Consider the following 21,082-nt stretch of genomic DNA (forward strand, 5'->3'; position numbering starts at 1 on the left):
CGAGTCCCCAGCCTCTGTTTCCACCATGGAATGCGTGATGGCAGGATTGAGGAGATCCTCGAAGTACTCCTTCCACCGCCCGATAATGTCCTCAGTCGAGGTCAGCAGTCTCCCGCCCCCACTATAAACAGTGTTGGCAAAGCACTGCTTCCCCCTCCTGAGGCGCTGGATGGTTTGCCAGAATCGCTTCGAGGCCAACCGGTAGTCCTTCTCCATGGCCTCACCGAACTCTTCCCAGGCCCGAGTTTTTGCCTCTGCCACAGCCCGGGCCGCAGCACGCTTGGCCTCACGGTACCCGTCAGCCGCCTCAGGAGTCCCACAAGCCAACCACAGCCGATAGGACTCCTTCTTCAGCTTAACAGCATCCCTTACTGCCGGTGTCCACCACCGGGTTCTGGGATTGCCGCCACGACAGGCACCGCAGACCTTACGGCCGCAGCTATGGGCAGCAGCATCGACAATAGATGCAGAGAACATGGTCCACTCGAACTCTATGTCTCCAACATCCCCCGGGATCTGGTCGAAGCTCTCCCGGAGGTGGGAGTTGAATACATCCCTGGCCGAGGGCTCCGCCAGGCGTTCCCAGCAGACCCTCACTATGCGCTTGGGCCTGCCGAGTCTGTCCGGCTTTCTCCTCCTCCAGCGGATCCAACTCACCACCAGGTGATGATCAGTGGACAGCTCAGCCCCTCTCTTCACCCGAGTGTCCAAAACATGCGGCCGAAGGTCTGATGATACGACAACAAAGTCGATCATCGACCTCCTGCCTAGGGTGTCCTGGTGCCAAGTGCACTGATGGACACCCTTATGTTTGAACATGGTGTTCGTTATGGACAATCCGTGACTAGCACAGAAGTCCAATAACAAAACACTACTCGGATTCAGATCGGGGAGGCCATTCCTCCCGATCACGCCTCTCCAGGTGTCACTGTCATTCCCCACGTGGGCGTTGAAGTCCCCCAGCAGAATAATGGAGTCCCCGGGAGGGCACTATCCAGCACCCCCGACAGGGACGCCAAGAAGGCAGGGTACTCTGCACTACCACTCGGCCCGTAGGCTGAAATGAGACCTCTCCCCAACCCGAAGGCGCAGGGATACAACCCTCTCATCCACTGGGGTAAACCTCAACACGAGACGGCTGAGCTGGGGGGCAACAAGCAAACCCACACCAGCCCGCCGCCTCTCCCCGTGGGCCACTCCAGAGTAGAAGAGAGTCCAACCCCTCTCAAGGAGATGGGTTCCAGAGCCCACGCTGTGCGTGGAGGCGAGCCCGACTATTTCTAGTCGATATCTCTCGACCTCCCGCACAAGCTCAGGCTCCTTCCCCCCCAGCGAGGTGACATTCCACGTCCCTAGAGCCAGCCTAAGCATCCGGGGATCGGGCCGTTGAGGTCTCCACCTTCGTCCGCCACCCAATCCTCTTTGCACCGGTCCCTCACGGTTCCCCCTGCAGGTGGTGGGCCCACTGGGGGATGGCCTCGCGTCTCTCGTTCGGGCTTGGCCCGGCCGGGTCCCGCGAGGAGCAACCCGGCCACCAGGCGCTCTCCGACGAGTCCCGACCCCAGGCCTGGCTCCAGGGTGGGACCCCGGCTCCGCCGTACCGGGCGACGTCACGTGCCTCGATATTGTGTTCTTCATGAGGGGTTCTTGAACCATTCTTTGTCTGACCCATCACCTAGAACCTGTTTGCCATGGGAGACCCTACCAGGGGCATTTAGGCCCCAGACAACATAGCCTCTAGGATCATTTGAGCACTCAAACCCCTCCACCACGTTAAGGTGACGGTTCAAGGAGGGGTAGGCAGATGGTTTGTGGTGCCAAATGATATCAAATACCAGCAGGAACCCACCTGCTCTACTGACACCACTAACACCCTAAGCTGCCTAATCTCTACATACTTTGCACTCTGTATCAGTTCCAATGTACTGTATTTACAGCAAGATGAACAGATTTACTACTTAATATATATTCCAGGTTTCTACCTCTCCTGCACCAGAATGTTGTTTTTATTTTAAAAAGTCTCTTGTATTTAGTGACTGAATACGATTGTGAACTCTTCTCTGGTACAAAGGTGCTCCTCTCTCTGCACTTCCTGCAAACTGTTCTCTCCTCTTCTCCCTGTCTTTGTGAAATCACTCATCGTCGGGCTGTTCCTCCAAAAATAACATTGATAATTAATTTCCGTTGTGAAACGATTCATCAGCGAACTGACTAGCTTTCATATTTCACCCCGCATCGATCCCAGGGCCAGCTTGCGTGCGCTTCATTAGTTAAAGGGAGCGCAAGTCAGCCAGGGAAAACACAGACAGAGGGAGAGGGAGCAAGGCAGAGTTAAGTCAATTACCGCTGTTTGATAGCGCTATGGAGAAAAAAAAAACCAAACACATTACTCACAACAGAGCTGACATGTAAAGTGGAAGTGATGAGCTGGAGAGTCTGCGTCACTTACCAGCACTGCTGCTTTTTTTTCTGAAGCTTAAAGTCTGTAGGTTTTACATCAGAGCAGCAACTTAACAATGGTCCAGACTTTGTCTAAACTTATGGAGCGAGACCAAATCTTCTGGATCTGAAAAGGGCTATGCTTGCCTATTGGATTTCAGCTAATTCTGAATTAACTGAGGTGAAATTGGATCATCCCCAGTTGTAATGGACAGGACATTAAAAGGAAATTCAAGAAGCCAGGGTTCCAATTAAAGGGACAACCCAGTCAATTGTGCATTTGCATCTTAACCATATCTATAGGTGTGGACAGAATTGACTGACAGACTCAGAAGGGAATGAGATTTTTGAAGTCCCCACTGAACGAGACTCTAGACTGTTTAATCTTTCATTGTTTTGCGTCATCGATTGTTGATTCACAGGGGTTTGGCGTGTTTTTCCCTCCTGCTGTAGCCAGCAACATCATTTCTTTTCTCCTCTCCCCAGGCCCTCCGACCGCACCTGTCCACCTCATCTCCAATGTAAACGAGACTTCCGTAAACCTGGAATGGAGCCCCCCTCGGAGCTCTGGGGGCCGCCAGGACCTGACATACAACGTTGTGTGCAAGCGCTGTGGACCCGACGGCCGCCGCTGCCAGCCCTGTGGCAACGGCGTTCACTTCAGCCCCCAGCAGCTGAGCCTGAAGGGAACCAGGGTGTCCATCAACGAGCTGCAGGCACACACCAACTACACCTTCGAGGTGTGGGCTGTGAACGGCGTCTCGCCTCAGAGCCCGGGGCCGGAGCAGGCTGTGTCCGTGACTGTCACCACCAACCAAGCTGGTAAGAGGAGCAGTGAGTAGAACTGTGAGCAGACAAAATACATAGTGTGCCTGGTTTCTGTTAAAGGAACTTTATTTACCAAAGAGTGATTGTGGTTTATTAAAATAATGTAGTTTTTCCTACAACAAAATACTGTCTTATTTAGCAAATTAAAAAATAGAATTAATTATAAAGGAACAAGTGAATATACAAAGAAAAAGGGAGTTCCTCTTTCATTCATTTACAGCACCTTTCAAATTATCAGTATTCTGATAAAGATGTGCAAAAAGCCTTAATAAAATTTTTCTTTTTGTTAGTTGCATAATTGCACACTGAAAAATGTAGAAACTTTAATTAATTACTTTAATGAATTAGTAAAATAAATATATATTTTTTTCAAAATTAACACATCCTTTAAAGTCAGTGTAACTAACGCATTTTTTATTTTTAAAGTATACTTTAATATTTTAGGTTAATCAGGGTTGAGGCACTTTTATGTGTAATCCAAGACTGTTTCTCTCAGGTATATACTATATAAGACGTGCCTTAGAGGGCAATGTTTCTAAGGCACTCCTCAAAATGGGAAATGCAAGAGAACATGCCATTTAAGTAAAGCAGATGGTTATTGATCTTCATATGTGAGATAAAGGCTACGAGACACCAGTAGCCTTTTCAAAAGTATTCATACCTCTTGAATCTTTTCATATTTTGCTACAAACGTCACTGTATTCTGTCTGGACTTTATGTGACAGACCAACACAGAGTAGCACTTACTTGTAAGGTGGAAATATAATCATAAATGGGTTTTCAACATTTTTTGCAAACAGAAAATCTGAAAAGTGTGGTGTGTATTTTTATTTAGCATCCCTCTGTCATTACTTTGTAGGATCAGCTTCTGCAGTCTTTTGGTGTATGTCTCCAGCTTTGCACATCTGAATTGACATTTTTGCCCTTTTTTTATGACATAATGGAACAAGCTCAGTCAGATTGGATGTAGTTTGTCTGAATAGTCATTTTCAGGTGTTCTCAATTAGATAGGGGTATACTTTGAATGGGCCATTATATCACTTCCTATGGCTTTTTTTCAACAGTGAGTTTATTCTTGACACCCTTCCATAAAGGCCAGATTTGTGGAGTGCACCACTAGTAGCTTTCTTGTGAATAGATTCTCCCACCAGAGCTGTGGATTCCCACAGCTCCTCAGAAGTTACCATTCAGCTCTTGGTTGTCTCTTTACATTACACTCTCCTTCCTCAGCTTGTTAGTTTAGGTAGGGTTACAAAAACAATACAAAGCCTAATGTTTGTGAACGATAGATATTTTTTCTTTCAAGTGTCTTGTTGTGGCTTTAAAGGGACACCATATGAAGTTGGTTACGCTGGTTGCATAAATGGGCCAGGGCAGTTTAGTTCTACTAAAAGGATATCTGGAGAAAGTATCCTAATTGTTTGATTGACTGGAGTATGAGGTTAGTGACGCAAAAAGTGGGTATGCACTATAAGCGGCACATAGGGGCGCTGCGATAGAGGGGGCAGCAGAGAGATAGCGGAAAAATTATTTCCAGTCGGCATTTTCTGTATTTAACAGCTGTTTGAGCTGAGGCACGTCAGTGATTATGCGCCCCTCTGCTCCTTCACCTCCCCTCCTGTCGCCTCTCCACACACACACCATAGGCGCTCCAGTGCAGCTTGAGAAGCCTGAGCTGGAGATAGGAGCACTGGGCTATATTTCTATATTTAGCTGTGGTGCTAATGAATTAGATGACTTCTATTGATCTGTGGAGGATTCATTACAGATGCTGGTGTATTTGTGTAAGAGTGTCTAATTATTCCTGTAGAATAAAACTATGAATACAGAGCTAAAGAGGAGTCCTTCAGCCCCAGGATGCATTCAGGGTCTCCTGTTGTTTTGTCATTTAGTCATTATGTAACCTGTTGTTGTGCAAATAGATTTTTACAACCCTTGATCTTTTCTCTTCGTCTCTTCCCCTTCTCTTCTGATTATTTCCGACAATTACCTTGTCTTGCTTTACTGCTTTGCTCTTGGGTGGCAAGCTTAGTACCTTTTTGTGTTTTTTGTTACTAATTTCCCTCCATGGGAAAATTGAATGTCTCTAATAGAGCCTGGGTCGGCAATTTAAGGACACAGTGGCTTGATTTATCAGATGGGATCCAGAAGATAGAGTTGAATGGATGTGCACCTTGTGGGAAAAGCCGCAAATCCTGCCAGACATGCATGTGTGGGAGCTGTAATAGAGCTTGCCCTAGAGTCCAGGGCTGAGTGCGTGTTCTAGCATGTCAGCGTGGTCACACAGATGCACAGTTGCGCAAAAAAGCTCCCAAACGAGCTTTTTCAGACATGGATTTATACAAAGACACAGTAACACACACATACGCACACCGATCAGTGTCCCCCTGAGGTTGCTGGAGGCTAATCTCCTGTCTCGAAGTCGTAAGATATGGATGATGTTGCCTTTGGCTCCTCACTTGTGCATATTTCACAAGTGTTCGAAGGTGCAGCTGGAAGCTCTATCAGTGTGTGTTGCGTGTCTGAGTATTTTTTGAAAGGTGGATCTGCATAGAGGGCCACCATTCAGAGCAAGTCCGAGTTAGAGATGAAGCTTGCGACTACTTGGGGCCCACCAACTGGCCCAGGGGGCCCATAAGCTCTTGAATTTACCCTGAATAGGTTTACAAATGCAACAGTTGTAAACATAGGTTCTAAAACCTTCACAATCTGAATGTTGTTTAAAACAAAGGCTGTAACAATAATTAAATAACCCAATATTTGTTGGCAGATTGAAGTCTGTTTCACAAAACACTGTTAGCATGCCTGCTTTTGCCTGACACATTGTATCAATGTTTAAGACTCTTACTTTGAAGTGAAAAGGAGGAATGTGCTCTTAAGTTGGCTAATAGAGGTATTGCCCAACAACACAGTAATGAAATCCTTTGTAACAACTGTAAGAACAGCTAACCATTAGCTGCTATGATAGCTAGGTAAAACTGCTTTACTAAAGGGCTATCTCACAGTTTGGACTACATTTCACCATCTCTAGTTCAAAAACTAAAGGACTTAGACTTCATAATGAAGAAATTATTCATAGATTCATCAAATCTTTTTTTTTATTTGTGAAAACTTAGAATTAGACTTTAAAACAGCAGTATATAGGTACAAACTTGCTCATATCTTCTGTTTTCTAGTTCTAACGAATTTGTACATGTATCCTCTCATTAATGCTAATTCATTTTTGATTAACTGATTAGTTAATTTACTTTAAAGCATACTGTAACTTTCAGTAGATCAGTAAGACAAAACATTAAACGTTGTCTCTTCTCGACTCCCCCAGATCCGTAACAATTGCAACGGGCTTAGTTGCAAGTGGGACCCTAAAAGAAATTCTGCCATGGTCTCATACAACCTTGGGTCTACCCTGTGTCTATGCTTTAAGATGAGGACGATCTAAATTTCCCTCTTGATCAATGTGTCTTTCCGTGTGGGTGTGTATTGTAATTTGTGTGCATATAAAAGTGACGGGCTCCATGCTGATTGGATTTCTTCCTGCTAATGCTCAGTAGGGGCTTTAGTAGCTCGGGTTTCAGCCGCTGTAATCCAGCCAGTCATCTGTGCTTCTCTCCCAATCACCGTCATTCATCCAGACATCATGGATCATGCAATTATTATGATATATTTATTAGGATTTATAAGTGCAGTGGAAAAGACACCCACGCCACTGCCTTCCTATAAATGTTCAGGTTTCAGATGGAAAAGAAAAAGCTTGGAAAGACAGGGATCTCCAGTGAGGTTGTAGTAGGAAGGACTTGAAGTAGGTGCCGCCAATCTAGTCAAATCCAGTCATAGATCTGTGACCAGGCTTGGATTTGTGTTGCAGGAGGTCAGATTCCGTTTGTCGCCATTAACAATTCCACCCTTGTAAATCAACCAGGATCTATCCCTTTCCCCTGGACTGCATGGAGAATGGGGCAGGGAGGGGTTGTTTTCTCCCCCGTTATGGGATCAAGTACTTTATTTATGAGTCAAAAAGGAAGAAAAAGACTCAGAGAGAGACATGTTTATGTCTTGCTACAGAAATACTTGGCAGGCTGAGGTGCCTAAAAGTGGATTAGTGCAAATGTGTGTGGGCAAGTCTTTCGGCACACATAGATGAGAGTTTCCATCTCCCCAGCACACCATAACAGGCATACATGTGGAAATGTGTTTTGGGAGGTAAAAGCAGACTCTATTCGTGGAGGATTGAAACAAAGGGGAGGGGGAACGCTGCAAGCAGGAGTGATCTTCTCTGCTCGCAATACAACAGCTCCCTGCTCGACTATTTCTCCTTGTCGGCAGTGAAATTGAGTGACTCGAATCTGGCGCCCGGGCTCCAATCTGGCGGCCACATGTGCAGCCCTGGCCGCGTGTCTCTTTTCATGTCGAACTGCTGTCATTGAAAATGCTCGGGCCCACCACTGCTCCGAGCAGCAGCAAATACTTTGCATTAAACACGACTGCAAAGACAAACTCGTTCACGTAACAAGCCAAGACAGAACCCGAAAACCATAAAATAAATGTCAGCTTTTCCTTTAGATTCCTTGGAGACGGTGTTCTCACAAACCAAACCCTGACTCACCGCACCTCTGTCAGGTTTTCAGTCACTATTACATGTGCATGGTTGGTCTGATTGAGTCTGTATGAGTAATGATATATTTTTTTGTTGCAGGTGTCTGTGTGTTTGTGTCTAGTGCTAGTGTTCCATTCTGAAATGAGATGTCATTGCGTCTAACACTTATTATCAAACTGCATTGGTTTGCCAACGCTTCCAGGAGGCTGGAACTAATTGCAGCCTTGCCCCACATAATGCATGTAAATCCACCTACAGGGGGCTTTAAGTCCTACATGGTCCTTCTAAAACACAGTCATAAGTAATAAGTCATAAGTCATTTATTTAAATTTAAAGTTTGGGTCAAACGTTTACAAACACTCATTATTGACAGAATATCATCTTAATTTAGGTCTTCTTGATCCATTTTTATGTTGGAATGATACAACTTCAGCGACTTAGATTTTATCATGAACTTTCTCAAATCCACACAGGGTCAAAAGTATACATATAAGGTCAAATAGATACATACATCCTTACTTAATATTTGGTTAAATGTCCCTTAACAAGTTGCAAAGAAACCACACCCACACATTATCTAGCCATAAACAAGGTCCTGTTATAAACCTGGCTAGCTATTTAACCACACTTGTTTTATCCGAAAAGGTGGAGCTTGACCTGATTTGATAGTTTCCCAGGGGAGAGTCTACTTTTAAACATAATCCACAAATATTCAATAAATTAAAGTTTGCCAATTCCAAAAGCTAAATGTTAGTTTACTTTATTGATTCCAAAACCAGTTTAGGTGCAAGTTTTGGATCATTTACACCTTGGAACAGCTGTATCCAGGATTCAAGTTTCTAGCTGAATTGATTTGAAGTTGCAAAATGCAGATGTTGTCTTTATTATTCCATCCACTGTGTGGAATAGGCCTGACCTCTGGCAGAAAAAGCCCCACAACATGATGGTGCCACCACCATGTTTGACAGCTGTTAGAGTGTTCTTAGATATGGAAACTTAAACAGATTCTGGAAGACTTTCCCCAAGTCTTTTAAAAGCCCTGACCTGTTGAATATTTGTGAAGTGATTGTTTAAAAAGATGGGTTTGTGCTAGAAGAACCTTCAGTTTTAATAGACCCCAGTAACTGTAATGAGCAGAGTGGTCAAATGGTCTCTCAGAATTAGGCCAGAGGCTTGTTGATGGCTGCTAAACGTGTGTGGAAGTATGTCCAGTCAAATCAGCATTTTAGTGGTTGTGTGCACATATTTGAGCCTGTATGTATAATTTTGACCTCTTTAATTAGAGAAAAGCCAGAATAAATTCAAATTTATGTGCCCAGTTCCTGATTAAAGCATTTCTGAAGTTGTATATTTTATGATTTTTCCTCTCTAAAAAAGAACAGTTGAAAATGAATGTGACATTTATGCACTTTCTGACCAGAATTGTGTCTATGTAAAGATTATGTGCACAAGACTTCACAATATTTTAAATCTGTATCACTTTCCTCTTCTGACATCTATCTGTCTAATTCATCTCAATATGCTGTAAAGCCTAACCTAACTTTGATAGATTATTTTGTTTGCATCTGAGCTGCAGAGTCAGATGATGAGCCCGAAAGGGAAACCACCCAGAAAATCACTCATCTTTATCTTCACATTAGTCAAGGGAAAAATAAAAAGTGCAACAAGAGCAGCAGAACATGATTACGTAGCCATATCTGTCATCTTTGGAAGAAAGATGAATGCCTAGATGGTCTTTGGGGAATTAAACCCCCCCGACCTCTCAGGTGTTTCCTTTCTGATTCAGTCCATCCTCGGTCAGCCCCATGAGGGCCTTTTAATTGCCTCTCGCTGCCGGGTAAGATTGATTGAGAGGGATACAAATGGCCACCATCTAATTGTTTAACAGAGACGCAACACATTAGGCCAACAGGATGACACAACCTTGGGTTAATCCTTTTACCAAGTGATTTCTGCAATTCCATCCTTCTCCATCATGACCCCCACCAGTCCCAAACCGTCTGTCCACCCCCTTCCTTCCCTTCTGCTGCTGCTTCTTCAGCTCAATGAAACCAAATCCATGGCTGGTGCTTGAATTCCAGGCCTGTTTGAACTCAATCCCTGACTAAAAGCTGGGGGTTTGTTAGGCTTAGCTTGAAGGTTATCCTCCCTGGAGTCTCCAGTTAAAGTGATGAGAATGTATATAGTGTCATAGATAATCCAATCATAATCGGTGGATTAGGGTCCCCTCATTAATCATCCCACTGTAATTTTTTAAAAGGTTGATGGTCTGGAATGAGTAAGGTTACAGTAATCGCAAAGGGCCAAAGGGCAAAGATTCCCTCCGTTTGGACCCTGAAGAGCAGATGCCAGAGAGGAGGTTATCTGGGAGTTTATGGAGATGGTTTTGTTTGAGCTGGTATGGAAAATAAATTAGTGGGATATTTTTTCCGCCAAAATGCTGGAGAGGTTTTATTTTTTTTCCCACTACAGCTCCATCTGTCATTCCTTCTTGTTTGTTTACAACTCAGCCCTTACTGAAACAACTTACACCTTACTGAAGAGTTTCTCTTGTTTTCAACACTATCTCTCCCATGGCCATAAATTCCTTGTTTTAACAATGAGAGTGTGCATAACCCAATTTTGGCCCTGTCACACTCACTGAAGATAAAGGTTTGATTTGTGCGGCGGTGATACGCTGAGGGGAGGGAACAGGTGTAGGCCATAATCTGTGCTTTAACCTTCACGTGTTAAAGGCATCTATACGCAGACAGCGCTGCTGTTTGAAATATGGCCTCATTATCAGCTGCACCAGAAAGGGCTTAAGATAAAATCACACACTGGAGCTTTAATGAAAACCAATTGATTTTCTCTGTTTAAAGCAAAAAAAAAAAATTAAAGTGTTGAGCTCATTTAACTTCATTCAATCTCTTCATAGCTACGTAGGTTTTCTCAGGGTGACCTGGCAATCTGCATCAAATGAAGTTAGGAAGAGTGGCTGAGGCAATTGTGGCACCTTGGATCAGTTTTATTGAATTACACTATTAGATCAGAAATACGCTCCACCTCTGGCAAGTCATATGTTGTACATCCAATTTTGAATGTAAGTCAGGTTCAAAGACGAATGGAAGCGGTTGCATCATTGTCTGAACTTTGACTTTCTCAGCAAGAGGAAAAGGCAGTGAGATTAAAGAGTGAGGTGCAAATCAGACTGAAAGGGATGGTTCAGTTTTGTTATCAGTAATAAAGCCCTTATCTGTTGTAGGAATATGTCACAGTGAGTCTGGTGAAAAGTCAAAAAATCCTCAGAAATCCTCAGGGCTAACAGCTGTTTTAACTGCTTTTAGCAATTAAAAACAACTCACGGTAAAAATGTTTATACCCATGGGATACATCACCATATTAACAGATATTAAATGTCTACACTTCCTCAATAAACTGTTGTCAAGGTTGTTACTGTTTTGTCAGTCGAACAACATCTTTCCCAAACGCTAAAATTAATTTGAGGGTTGTATCAATCCACCTGATCATTTAGGACTTTTTGATCCTCTCTAAATCCACCAACAATGGTGCAAATGGTTTTGAGTTCGGCTGTCATTTTATTTATTTAAATTTATTTGATAGGGACAGACACACATTGACATAAACCAACTGAACAAAACAGCAGTCCCATAGTGCAATAGCAACAGCTAATTCGCAGCAGTTGTCCCTAGATGGATTTTTTTTTAAAGTACCTCTAAAAATTAAAGCAATAATCATTTAAAATAGCACAACATAATGTTGACAACATCTACAAACAAACAAACAAACAGTGAAGCAGAAAACATCAAAAATGGGTACAATTCTGTTTTTGACATAACCAGAGTTTTGTTTGTTTTTTGAACGTACTGAAACTGTAACAAATTTTTGTAGAAAATTTTGCAGCAGCGTGGAAGATGGAAGGTTTCTGTGTTTTTTCAGTTCTCTTGTTGTAGCTGTTCTGATGGACTCACAATCAGGTGATGCTGCCACATCCTACTCTGACATGTCTACGTGTACTAACACAGACACTGCTTAGCTGAGAACAAACAGCAACAAACTCAACTAAGATTTCTTGCGATGGCTTAGAAATGTAATATCTGCTGTAGTATTGTATTGGCCAGACTAAAACATTTTCACATTGACTAAGTACTCTAAGTCAACAAGTAGCAACTGATGAGGTAGGTTGATACAGCCAGCTCCCTCAACCAACATTACCTTCTGTGTATTAACACAGACATTTGTTTGCTAAGAAAAAAGTGACAGACTAGCTGTGTTTTCACAACTGAGGTGTTTAGTCTGTTTAAAAAGAACTCTGGTTCGTTTCTCCTCTTAGTTCTGTTTGTTTCTGTAGATATGAACACAGCAACCATGCACGTTAAAAATAACCTTACCAAGGCCGTTTGGAGCAGCTGGTCTCGGTTCATGGTGTGAATGTGATCTGGCATCTACCAGGTGTACACTCTGAGCTTGAGCCAAACGCCTTGTGGTAGCAAGGTATATGTTGCATTTTGGGATGCGGTACAGTAAATAAACAATGGCCACATGTCTTTTTTTGTATAGCATAAAGCCCTGTGCAACTTTTAAGGATCCATTTGGTATACTTCTCAGATACTTTTGCTTCAAATAGTACCCAGAACCCCAGACATGTCTGACTGATAAACAGACTGAATGTTCTTGCGTGGTTTGTAGTGGTTCACTTCGAGTTTTCTCTGCGTGAAAAGAAACTGAACCATGGGAACATTTACAAGTTAATAACCCCGTCGAGTGATTGGACCAGACTGCATAAACTATGGGTTTGGGAAATGCCCTAAACAATGGTTTTGCCTAAGCATACCGTAGATGTCTGCTCATACAGAAATGTATCCCACAAAAATTTACATTTCTGTTGGAGTTGTTTTAGCTAAAATGAGCTAGCTAAAATCTGGCTAGCTGTTTGTATTCTACCACTCAGAGGAATTCTGAACTTCTCTGCAAACTCACTGCAATATAGCCAGATAAAAACTTTGTAGAACTAGGCAAAAGCAGCAAACTACATTGTAAACTATATTTCTTTTTCTCTGTTGTTAATCAGCCCCTTCTCCAGTAACTTCCATCCAGGCAAAGGACATCACCAGACATACCATCTCACTGGCCTGGCAGCCACCAGAAAGATCCAATGGTGTCATCCTGGAGTATGAGGTCAAGTATTACGAGAAGGTGAGTTGCACCATAAGAGAGACATAGTTCCCACTGATTAATGTTTCATGAGAGTAACTACCTTTTGAGTGACCGTGATTATCTCTTTGTCATCCTCAGGACCAGAACGAAAGAAGCTATCGCATCATAAAAACATCATCTCGAAGCACAGACATCAAGGGCCTCACCCCTCTCACCTCTTACGTATTCCATGTGCGCGCTCGCACTGCAGCTGGCTACGGTGAATTCAGCGGGCCCTTTGAGTTCATGACTAACTCCGGTGAGTCTCATAATAACACATCCTCTCCTCAGCCTTTCATTGCTGTCATAGAGCAGTACAGGCAGGACATCATGCCAGATCTGCCACATCATTTTATGAACAACCTTGCAATGATAGCACCTTTCATGAGTTCTTCTCCTCATCATCTCACAGGGATTAATCACAACAATATGCCGTCTGTAGAACATAAATGATGCTGAGCTCCAAAACCTGACTGGCAACTTAAGTCTCAAAAGCTGAGCCAGCAGAGGTTCAGACTAGATGGGTTTTAGACTATAAGCACTTAGTGACCTTTTCAACAGTTTGTTCATAGCTTGGCATCAGCCTCTCAAACTGCCTTGACATGGCTGCTGTATCAAGTATTACAGCATCAGAAAGTACAGCTAAAATCTGTTTAGAGCCACAGAATGTTATTGTGAATAGATTTTCACCTAATGGAGCGGATCAGCCAGAAAAAAAATAACTGTTATAAAAATAATAAAACATAACACATAGTTATGCAAAGTAATGAAATCAGCGTAATACAATCTCAAATGAAAAAAAAACCAAACATGACACATGTATTACACTGTGCCAGTTTAAACCTACAGAACAACTTTCAGTGGGAAAAACTTGAAATAATCAGATTTTTATTTAGAGGATGCTTGTACTTGTGAGGAAACAAGTGATGAAATGTGGGAATCAGCATCTTTCCAGACTGAACTAACATCTTTCGAGATTAAGAAATGACGACTGTCTCCTAAACTGTAGCACTGCTTCAGTTTATTACCATTTCCTATTTATTTATACAATGTTCTCCAGGTCTAAGTTTCATCAAACCATTAAAGTTGATTTATGGTTATTGAAAACACATTCAGGATTTGTTTATTCATCACTCTGTCATAAATCTATTTGATCTTGGACTTATTGACCTGTTGTACAGTTTATTTTCAGTAAAGTTTAGCTTTACTGAAGATGAATTTAGGTTTGGCTCTGCAATACTTTTGTAAACAGACAAGTTTGTTTGATCAAGGAGTATGATCCTTGATCAAATCAAATGTGACCTTCTGCTAGTGGATACTGCATTTTCTGGAGTCACAAAAACACAATTTTTAACAGAGGACTATGTGCAGATTACAGTAAAACGACTTTAAGGCATCAGTTCACAAAGCACATAGCAGGTACAAAACTGATGAGTGGTTGGTACAAACATCCTGTGGAAGAAACACTTAAACTTTCAATATGAAAAGACCAAAAACTACAGATGTATGAAATGTTGCAACAATGAAAGGACCAACACCTGTTTGTTGTTGTGCCCACATCTCAAGTCTTCAGAACAAGCCCAAATCAGTAGCTTTCCACCACATTATTTAACAGTCATGATGAGATGTTTTCACTGATTTACAGTTTTCAGCAAATGTGGCATGTCTGACATTGGATGAGTTGTTTACATTTGTTACTTCTTCAGTTTGCCTGACATTTATTGAATACATACAAATGTGTAATATAGCTTATGTGTCGTTGTTTATCTAAGTTTATATTTAGTTTTTTTAAGACCTTGTCAGAGACTTTCTTATGTTTTGATTTACAATGTGAGGACTTAAAGTGGTTACTAATCCTTTTTACTGTATAACAATAAAATCATCTTGACTTTACTGCTGTCATACCAAAGTGAGCCCTTTATTTCAGTAACAATGTAATCAATCCAACCAATACTTAACAGTTTATTATTCCTAACATTCACCGTCACCTTGTAAAATTCATTGCATGTACATTAAATTGAAGCGACAGAGGTGCACTAAAGACCCAGGTGTCCTCTTTGTAATGCAGATGCACAGCAGCACATGATAATGACACGGTCAAGCACACATCCTAATGGGTCATCATTGTCTCCCAATGAAGCATGTGGAGCTACAGATTTTATGGGCAGGACTATAAAATGGAGGCAGAGGGAGCTAACACTGTGCCTGGCTTGGGGAGCATATGGGGAGGAAGTAGGAGGGGGATCAGTTACTCTGACAAACACACAATGCACACCGGCTCTTTGATGCGTGGCAGCTCGGTCAAGCATAATGATGTTGACTTTTCTCTTTGTCTCTCTCCAACATTCCTCACTTTCAACTTCTCGTTCCTTCCTTCTACTCCCTTTAATTTCCTTTTGCTGCAGTCCCTGCTCCAATAATAGGTGACGGGGCCAACTCTACAGTGCTGCTGGTGTCCGTGGTGGGCAGCGTGGTCCTCCTGATTATCCTGATCAGCGCTTTCGTCATCAGCCGAAGGTAAGCGTTATCCCTCTTTCCTTCACTGTCCCGTCTGCTTTCTGTCTCTTCCTCTTTCCCTGCAGCTGAGGGATGTCTTCCTCAGGGGTCGGAAAAAGCAGCTGTCAGGAAAGTCATTCACAAATATGCACACACACATACACACCGCCAGGCAGCTTGTACAACTGGCTCATGCTAGATGAGTGATGACTCGCCACACCAGAGACGTGATTGACAGCTCCGACAGCTAAATAGATGCAATCAGCGACCCCTCACTCCCTGTCTCCTGCGTCCTTCCCCGCTCTTCTCCTGCCCCATCTTTTCCCCCTCTATCTCCCTTCTAGCGCTGGCAATCATGGTTATTTTCTCCTGCTGCGGCTTTCTGACCGCCGTGACAAAATGAACGAGAGAGAGAGAGAGAGAGAGATAGAAGTGAGAAAGAAAAAGGAAGAGCAACAGTATGACAATGAGATAAGCAGGCAATGAAAAGTAGGAGCTAGAATACAGAGTGAGATGGGGAGGCATCAGGTGGATTTGCAGTGACCCAATCTCAGAGTGTTAACCAGGAAGCAGGACAAAGCGCCATCACCCAGATGGGATTACATGCAGATGGGCTATCTCACCTCAGGGTGTTAACCACACTCTCCGTGTGTGTGTGAGTTTGTGTTTTGAAGGTGTAAATGTGTGTATCCTTTGGCAGGAATAATAAAAGTTTTGCATGTGTGACCACAGCGAGGAAGAGTAAATAGCATGTGTGTTGATTCCTGCCTTTGTGTGCGTTAATATGGATACCAAATCATTGCTTGCACAAGTGTGTTGGTGTTGAGAATGATGATCAGTGAATGGGGCAGTTGATTGTGTGTGTGTTTGTCCTCTTTTTTCCACATGATTGCCTCTCCCTCTCTGTCTCCATCCAAGCAGGTGGTTGTCTCTGCCTTTTTTATATGCATATGATGGCCGTTGTCGTTGTTCTGCTGCAGCTAGTCTGTGATTGTGGGGAGGGACTGCAATCAGGTCACCGTTTACCATCCTTGCACAACCATTGCTTGAGGACAATGTCTCACACATCTGGTCATTTCTACCACTGACCTACACATCAATATGCGCACAGGCGTCAGGCTGCCTGAGGGATTTGAAAGGATTTTTAGAGCATCTTCTAGGATTGATTCATAGTTGTTCTTCCTGCCTGTCTTCTCAACTCCATAATGATGTTCTATCCTCAGTGTCTTCAGAATCAGCCAAAGCTAAATATCCCTATCAGCTTGTACAAAATGTTCAAGTACACCATTTATTAGAGATGCAATGTCTGGTAATCATAATAGGACAATGTTCAACTTGGTCCACTCTGACCAGCTGCATGGTAACTAAAAATAAAAATTTTACCGATCAGTGAATGCATCAAATTTAATTACTTCCAGGTAACCACAAAAGACCTAAGTGTTATGTAATTGCATTGTCATTAAGGTTTTTAAAAATAAAGTCCGAAGAAGCACAGAGTAGAAGCACGTCTGCTCTTCATTGAGTCTGCAAGAGAGTGAGATATTCACAAATAACAGGAAGGCTAAACAGATCATAGCAAATATCTTGATTTGTTCTAACAAACTTTGAACCTCTGTTATTTCTTTATCTAACGTTTCTGCAAAGTAGACATAAACTAAACATGCTTTACCTATAGAAATGAGACATATTATAGATTTGCATTTACTCTACTACCTCTTTGTGATTTTCAAGTTGCTGATAGTGATGCTGATTTTAACCAGCAGTGTCTGTGTGTAATTCATCTATATAATGTGTTTCACTTAGTGAACTAAATTATTGAAATAAATGAACTTTTCAATAATATTGTAATTTACTGAGTATTACTATATATTGTTTATGGTATTCTCAAAAAACTACAACCTAGAGTAAAAATACTACAGTTTTAGGTTATTTGCACAAAAATGTAAAACAAAGATGTATAACTTAATCTTGGGATTTGGCCTAAAGAAATTATTTAGGGAAATTTGAAAAACACAAAATTAAATTTTACTTGTATTCACCTGCATGTTTGTGTGGCATAGCAAGTTTCAAAAATGCTGGAAGCCATGCTACCCCACTCATAGTTTATGCTAGGCTAAGCTAACTACTGCTTATGCTAGTAATCATTTCCAACAACGCACTTAAGAAAAGTAAGCCAAAATTACTAGCTTTCTAAAACAAAATATAGACAATTGATGAATTCAGAATTGTTCTAAAATTAAAGTGCAAATTTAATTTGTTTTAAATCTGGGATTACTCTGCTGGCTCTTTTCATACATGATTCAGATCCTTAATTGTTCCCTAAGACACTTTGACTTCTTGTCTGACTTTATCTCTCATTATCTACTATATTGTGACTTATCGTGAAAACGCAATATGACTGACCGTCCTGTTATTTTGTCCCCAGAAGGAGTAAATACAGCAAGGCTAAGCAGGACTCTGACGAAGAGAAGCACTTACATCAAGGTAACTCATAGTTCACATTCCACATATGCACTCTGAAAACTGAAAACCATTAAAGCTGTCAGGTGTGTTCGTGTGTGTGCTCTAAACCTCACACAAGTCCCATAAATTGGGGAGAAAAACAAACTATTTGGAAGTTAATGTACTTGCTTGCTAGCATGTTTCAAGCACCTCATTATCAAGTCATCAGTGTTATTTGCATGCCAGAAGAATTTCAAGTTAATGAGCTCCATCTTCATTTGAGTCAGCCACAGTGACATGAAAAGCAATGGAGTCACAGTGTGAAGTGTGGTATGGTGGGGAACGATGAGAAGGATGAGAGGATCCAGGGAGGAAGGCGGTGTAGCCTGCAGCGTGATGGAAATAAAGAACAGATGGAGGGCAGAGAGTAAAGTTGCCAGAATGAATTAACCTTATCCTTTCATTTTCTTTTTTGCTTCCTTCCATCCTTTCTTTTCATGCTTCTTTTCTCAGGAGTCAGGATATACGTTGACCCCTTTACCTATGAGGACCCCAATCAAGCCGTTCGAGAATTTGCCAAAGAGATTGACGCTTCCTGTATCAAGATCGAGAAAGTTATTGGCATTGGTAAGGAAAAAGCTTTTTAAGACCAGCCAAGCTTTTCATTTTATTTTTTGAATAGTTAAGTATGAAAAGCATGCAACAAGACATCCGTTATACCTCTAGAGAAGTCAGGAGGCAGAAAAAAAAATCAAAAGAAGCTAAATATGAGGTCCATGCTATACCTGTGGCCGGAGAAAAGTCATCCAATGACAAAATAATAAAGCGAAAGAATCAATATCCATTTCCTCTTCTTTTTCTGCTCCAATGGCTAAGAGAACGAGGAGGGCAAAATGGGGATTAAAAAGACCCTGATCAATGTTTAGAGTGGAACCCTTCAAATCTGCACACACACCCAGACACAAGCTATTTTTTCTTTGATTTATAGTCCATGGATCCAAATGCTCATGTATTATTGTACCACATTTTCAATGCAGTCTGTGTGTTCCCAGGGGAGTTTGGTGAGGTCTGCAGCGGCCGCCTGAAAATGCCTGGCAAGAGAGAGATCTGTGTGGCCATAAAGACTCTGAAGGCAGGCTACACCGACAAGCAGAGGAGGGACTTCCTGTCTGAGGCCAGCATCATGGGCCAGTTTGACCACCCCAACATCATTCACCTGGAGGGCGTGGTCACCAAATGTACGTTCAGTATGTGACTGTTTCCTTCTTTTAGCATAAAAAGGGGCTCACATATGGGGGGATTGGCATGAAACTATGCTGACATGCTCTCAACCATTTACACACACTGTTACTGTTATATCATTATTTGAGCACAGAAAGGTCATTCATTTTTGCAGTCTCGAGTAAAAGATTTATTAATAAATCATAATAAATTACATCTTTGGGCAAAGGTGAACGTGGGGACAAACCAGTCTGCCAGAAACCAATGTAAATTTCTGTGCTGTTCTCTATACTGGCAGTATGTACAATAATTGTATATGTATAGTGCCTTGCAAAAGTCTTAGGACACCTTTCAATTCTTCACATTTTATACATTACTTCTTCGAGCCTTTACATTTATGGTAGACAAGCATAAAGTATCACCTGATCATAAAGTGATGGGCCAATAATACATGCGTTTAAAAATGTTTTAAAGAATAAAATTCGGAAGAGTATTCAATTGTATTCAACCCTCTTTACTCTGATACCTCTACATAAGCCCCAGTGCCACAGATTGCTTTTAGAAGACATTTGATTGGTATATATTTTGTAATCAGCATCATGTTAGTCAGTGATGGGAATATGGATGGAGCTAAATACAGAACAATCCTGGAAGAAAAAAAGTTAGAGGCTCCAAAAGACTTCAGGATAGAGTGAGGTTTTCAGCAAGAAAACAACGCTGAACATACAACCAGAGCTACAGTGGGATGGTTTACATCAGATCAGGTTTAGAACATGCCTAAATCCAAATGAGAATCTGTGGCAGCCCTTGTCAAGTGATGTTTACCAATGTTCTCCATCCCATTTATCTGAGGTTGAGGTTTTTTGCAAGAAAAACTGTGAAAATTTTCAGCCTCTAGATGTGCAGAGCTGGAAGAGACATACCACCAAAGTGTAGTAGGTATAGCTGCAGCAAAAGGTGGTGCTACAAAGTTTTGAAAGCACAGGGGAATACAGTATACATTTACATATTCATATAGAAATTGAAACCATGCATCATTTTCCCTCGACTGCACTGTTCTGTACTACTTTGTGTTGGTTTATGTCATAAAATTCCCCTAAAATACATTGATGATTGTGGTTTAATGTGACAAAATTCAAAATAAACCTGTGCAGAAGTCAGAGTATCCAGAGGTAGGATATGTCCAGATGGACTGGGTCCAGCTTTAGGGTGGAGGTGTTGGTGTTAGAGGTAGCTGGACATTAGGGGTGAGGTAGGGGGGGCTAATGGGTTCAGGAACAGCCCCCTTCAGCACAGCTCCAGACTCATTAATCATGGTGTCAGCTGTAAATGTGTTTGGGGTTAGGGAGTGATACCCTATCCCTCCTCTATCTGCTTCTGCATGGTCACAGAACACCGGCCAGATTTTCCTCCCTCTGCCCTTGGCACTCTCTCCTCCCTCTGCCCCCTACCCCCTACCCCAATCCTTTCACACCTTCCCTCCATGGTATTTGTTTGACTGTAGGTGAGTGTGTGTACAAGCATATCGAAACGTATTTTCAGCTGTTACCATAGCTGATGTCTAGCCTGGCCTAGATGGATGAAGTGTCTTAATGCGTCGCGTCACAACAGCCTAGCCCTATCTGAGCTAGATAACACGGTCTCTACCCCTGTCATACGCATTCGACTTCACACATGCACAGCTAGAGGGACATACACGAACACGAGCTCACACTTTGCCCTGCCAGAGCTGAAAGTGTACAGCAGCGCAGATAGAATTGCTTATCACCTATCACACCTCTCACCGTGCAGAATGACCGCTCAGACCTCGCCGAGATGGCGTGAGAAAGACAGGAGACAAGGCAGACAGATGGACAAGAGGGAAGA

The 21,082-nt window shown here is 42.3% G+C and overlaps 1 protein-coding gene across 3 annotated transcripts in view; it reads left to right on the forward strand.

Moving 5' to 3' along the window:
- The window catches only part of epha4l (eph receptor A4, like), an 80,651-nt gene that overhangs the window by 41,312 nt on the left and 18,257 nt on the right, over positions 1-21,082 (forward strand). Inside the window, exons 5-11 of one of the 3 annotated variants that reach the window (XM_047391575.1) lie at positions 2,926-3,261; positions 12,933-13,057; positions 13,157-13,316; positions 15,463-15,574; positions 17,982-18,037; positions 18,509-18,622; positions 19,048-19,242. In XM_047391575.1, coding sequence (XP_047247531.1) covers positions 2,926-3,261; positions 12,933-13,057; positions 13,157-13,316; positions 15,463-15,574; positions 17,982-18,037; positions 18,509-18,622; positions 19,048-19,242 — 1,098 coding nt within the window. Of the gene's footprint in view, positions 1-2,925; positions 3,262-12,932; positions 13,058-13,156; positions 13,317-15,462; positions 15,575-17,978; positions 18,038-18,508; positions 18,623-19,047; positions 19,243-21,082 lie in introns of all 3 variants that reach the window. The other 2 variants (XM_047391574.1, XM_047391576.1) reach the window with 2 other exon arrangements.

This window comes from Girardinichthys multiradiatus, chromosome 18 (assembly GCF_021462225.1).
Source record: "Girardinichthys multiradiatus isolate DD_20200921_A chromosome 18, DD_fGirMul_XY1, whole genome shotgun sequence".
Classification (NCBI taxonomy): Eukaryota; Metazoa; Chordata; class Actinopteri; order Cyprinodontiformes; family Goodeidae; genus Girardinichthys; species Girardinichthys multiradiatus.